Genomic DNA, 4,172 nt, shown 5'->3' on the forward strand with positions numbered 1-4,172 from the left:
TCTTTTCTACCCTTACTGAGCACTCAAAACACTTTTACAATATGTTTGGATTCACCCATACACTTCTATCTGCATGTATATAAGCTAAGTGCTTTTACTGTCTACCATTCACACAGTTTCACACTCCGCTTATGTGTGAGTGCAACTTGGGGTTCAGTATCTTGGCTAAGGATACTTTGACATGCAGCCCGGAGCAGCCAGGAATCAAACAGTCAACCTTCTGATTAGTAGGTGACCTGCTCTACCTCCTGAGCCACAGCCACCCCTACTGTAAATGCTTCAAAGTAGATGGTCTATGGGACTAACAAACATGCAACAAAGTAAAACACGTCATGTTCACCCACTTTGACATTTGAGGTGTTAGAAAAAGACACATCCTGCACAAACCGGTAACACATTTGGAACAGGAGATCATTACAGCAGGAAACTGTGGCCACTGTGACGTAGACAGTAGAAAGCAAGCAGAACTCCCACCGGGGGGTTATTGGCCTGTCAGTCAGTGCACCAGCAGCATGGAGATAGCAACACTGTGCGCTGTTGTTGGTGAGTACAAGTGTGTTTGAGCAGTTTAGGATTGGGGGCATATTTAAAAAAATGTTTTTTTTTTAAATCAGGTGACAGAGAAGCTTCAGGCTAAAGCGCTCATGTCTGAGAGTTTGTTGCAATATGGTGACTAAACTACCAAAATGCACTCTGTGATGTGAACTTAATCTTCTGTTTGACCTGCGTAAGATCCCGTCCTATGACATCTCAGCGGCCATTTTATTTGATTTTGTTTCAGTGTGGACAGATGCCACGAAGCTAAAATCATTTCTGCTGCTTCAGGGTGATGTTATCTGTGAGCTGGTAGAAATTTCTCAGGTACTGCATAAAATCATTTCTGTGAGTTTTTTCTAACGTTTCATTTAAACTTTTATTTGCATCACTTATTTTTTTCACATTTAGTTTTATTTGTCATTGTCAGTCATAACCATGGTAACTACGGCATAACTAGGCAAAATAAATAAATTAAAAAAGTAAATAAAAATAAGCCAAAACACATCACAGTTTCTCAGCCATGTATTTACTGTTTAAAGGAAAGGAGAGTCTGTCTTTGCCGTTGTGCATTCACACTAATGGCAGTCAGTTCGATGTGTTGCTCTTCTAACTCTGATTGTAGGTGGCACATGAAGCTTCGACTGCATCGATGCTACAGTGAAGCTCACTGTAGCCGCTAACCGCATCGCAGTGCAGACAAGTAGCCGTTCTGAGTTAGGCCTGGGTTTCACTACAGCCACATGCTACACAGACACATTTTATTCAAATAACATCCGCAGTGAAACAGCAGCTAAAGTATGCATCTGTGCATCATCCAGCATTTCATGGCTACTCTTTTCTGCATGTGTATTAACCACATAAACTGTCTTTGTTTTGCAGCTTCACTCAGAGTCATTCCCAGCAGATCTCAGTTCTTCCAGTATGAGTCTGTCTCCATGAGCTGTGGGCAGCAAGACAGCTCTTCTAGCTGGAGACTCAAGAGGAACACTTCCTTATACATAAACACAACATGTGCCTCATCCTCAAATGGAGGAAATGAATCTCAGTGCATCATCGATGACCTTTATCCAACAGACACTGGAGTCTACTGGTGTGAGTCTGGAGCAGGAGAGTGTTTTGATGCCATCACCATCACTGTGGCAGGTGAGCTACACAAACTACAAGCTGCAGCCAGCAGGCGCTCAAAGTACCTGAGAAATTTCTACCAGCTTCCAGATAACATCACCCTGAAGCAGCAACTCTCTTTATGCCAAGTAAGCAGTGACAGTCTGCTCCAAATAAACAGGATGCTGTTAACCCACCACAAAAACCACCACAACCACCATCTCAAGTTTGGTCACGTCACATGATACAAATATGTATCTTAACTGATCAACGATCCTACGCAGGCTTTAATGGAGTCCAGTCAGTTGTTGTAATGCTGCCTGATGCTGCTGATGTGGGGAGCAGTTAGTGAAGGGTTAGGGTTAGGGTTTTTATAGATTTTTATAAACTCTCAAATACAAAAGCTTTTAACTAAAAAAAGTGTAATGCCAAAATCTCTGAGACTTCATTTCAAATGTAACAACTTCTAGTTTCTGAAAATCTGTTTGTTTATCATGTGGCAAAAATAAAATCCAACACCAACCCTGGATGTGCTGCTGGTGACCTGGTGGATGTTAGAGGTTAAGGAGCCTTCAGCAGTGCTTTAGGTTAGATAAAGAAATGCAGCACTAACTAATGAACTGGCACTACACATGGACTACAGCAGAAACATAACCTGAGCCTCACTTATGCAACACAATCATGTAAAACATCAGTTTTAGGGAGTCTGAACTAAAGTCAGGTTGTTGTTTGGTCTTCCAGCTGGTTCTGTGATCCTGGAGAGTCCTGCCCATCCTGTGATGGAGGGAGAAGCAGTGACCCTGCACTGTAGACACACGAACACGTCATCCTCCAGTTTCACTGCTAGCTTCTATAAAAACGATGAGCTCATTGAGATCAGCTCTACGGGAGCCTTGACCATCCACAGTGTTTCTAAATCAGATGAAGGACTCTATAAATGTAAAGTCTCTGAAGCTGAACAATCTCAAGACGCCCTGCTGACTGTCAGAGGTGAGAATCAGATTCACAGGAACTGAAAGAAAAACATCTGTGAACGTCACAGTGTTTAGTAGTTTTTTGATCCAAATATTATTGGCCAATTTGACCCATTAAATATTAATCATAAATACATCCAGACGTCTAATTAGCCACACAGAAGGAGATAAGCTGGGTTTCAAAGTCTAAAAGTAGGATTGTTTCTTTCTTGAACTCACTGTTTTTTAATCTAAAGCACATTAGCTCTAAAGACCGAACACTCCTTTATCTCTGTCTTCTAAAATGTTTTTATTTTTGCAGCCCAAAAAGAAAAAACATGCACCAGTCACTTTAAGGTTTTTTGTTTGTTTGTTTGTTTTTTCCAAGTTTGTGCAGAAAACAGATTTATTTTTGTTTTGAAGCAGAGCGTCCTCACCTGCCGCCCGATCATCCCTTCAGTCTGATTCGGCTTCTTGTGGTGGGAGTCTTCCTGATGGTGATTTTGCTGATGTTCTGCTTCTGGAGGAGGAACAAAGGTCAGCCTGGTTTGATGTAAATATTTTACATCATGCTGTTTGATTTTTACTCTCACTGTGGGTAGATGTCCCATGTTTTGGGTGGTCTTTGAAATGGCAGATGGTCAAAAAAACAAACAAAAACTTTGGGTTAAAAGTGTTTTGGCCGAAAAAAGGTCAAATCACGGCCGTCGTTTTGGGTGCACACGCAACTCTTGCACTTACCTTTGTATTGTGTATAGTTATGTCCAGTCTTGGGGGCCAAGACAGACATGAAAAAAGCATCCACTTCCCCAAATCCCACAGAAAGAACTTCTCTATTAAAATTTTATATTTATCATTTTATTATTTATTTATTATTTTATTATTTAACAGATCCACAAACAAGGGAGTACAACATTGGGGCAAGAGCTAAAACAAACACCTATTTACCAACACAAAGTGAGATGCCCTCTCCAAAAGTAACATACCAAAAACATGGGCCTATCTCCCTAGACCAACAAAACAGGAGACAAACAAAAACAAATGGCAGCTAACTCCTACTCACTCCTTCTCTCCTCCTAGACAGAACTACAAATCACAATAATCATTAGTATAGCTGGTTAAATGAAAGAGGAAGCAGATGATCCTCTCCAGATGGTGGCCATAGCCTACAAGAGGGAGGTCTCCCGCCTGGAGAACTGGTGCCGGGAGAACGACCTTCTGCTTAATGTCAGCTAAACAAAGGAACTGATTATGGACTTCAGTGGGAAGCAGCAGAGGGACTACCGTCCACTTCTCATCAGTGGTGCTGAGGTGGAAAGAGTGGACTCCTTCAAATACCTGGGAGTGACCATCTCAAGTGACCTCTCCTGGACTCATCACATTAACATCACTGTGAAGAAGGCCACATATCATCTCTACCTCTTCGAGCGGCTGAGAGACTTCAAGCTCCCACTCAAGGTTCTCAGGAACTTTTACACCTGCACCACTGAGAGCATCATCTGGATGGGAAACTGCACTAAACAGGACTTCATGGCCCTTAAAATGGTGGTTCGTCCAGCTGGACGGACCATCAAAAAT

General features: G+C 42.0%; 1 protein-coding gene across 1 annotated transcript; it reads left to right on the plus strand.

Moving 5' to 3' along the window:
- Positions 1 to 872: 872 nt before the first annotated feature.
- LOC115796984 (low affinity immunoglobulin gamma Fc region receptor II-c-like) lies at positions 873 to 3,799 on the plus strand (the record flags this gene model as incomplete). The annotated part of the gene is made up of 5 exons (XM_030753478.1): positions 873 to 882; positions 1,417 to 1,680; positions 2,383 to 2,631; positions 3,018 to 3,131; positions 3,675 to 3,799. Coding segments are annotated over 5 exons (666 nt in total), but the record flags the coding sequence as incomplete, so codon positions are not given.
- Between the last annotated feature and the right edge of the window lie 373 nt (positions 3,800 to 4,172).

The sequence above is a fragment of the Archocentrus centrarchus genome, chromosome 18, assembly GCF_007364275.1.
Source record: "Archocentrus centrarchus isolate MPI-CPG fArcCen1 chromosome 18, fArcCen1, whole genome shotgun sequence".
NCBI classification, from domain to species: domain Eukaryota; kingdom Metazoa; phylum Chordata; class Actinopteri; order Cichliformes; family Cichlidae; genus Archocentrus; species Archocentrus centrarchus.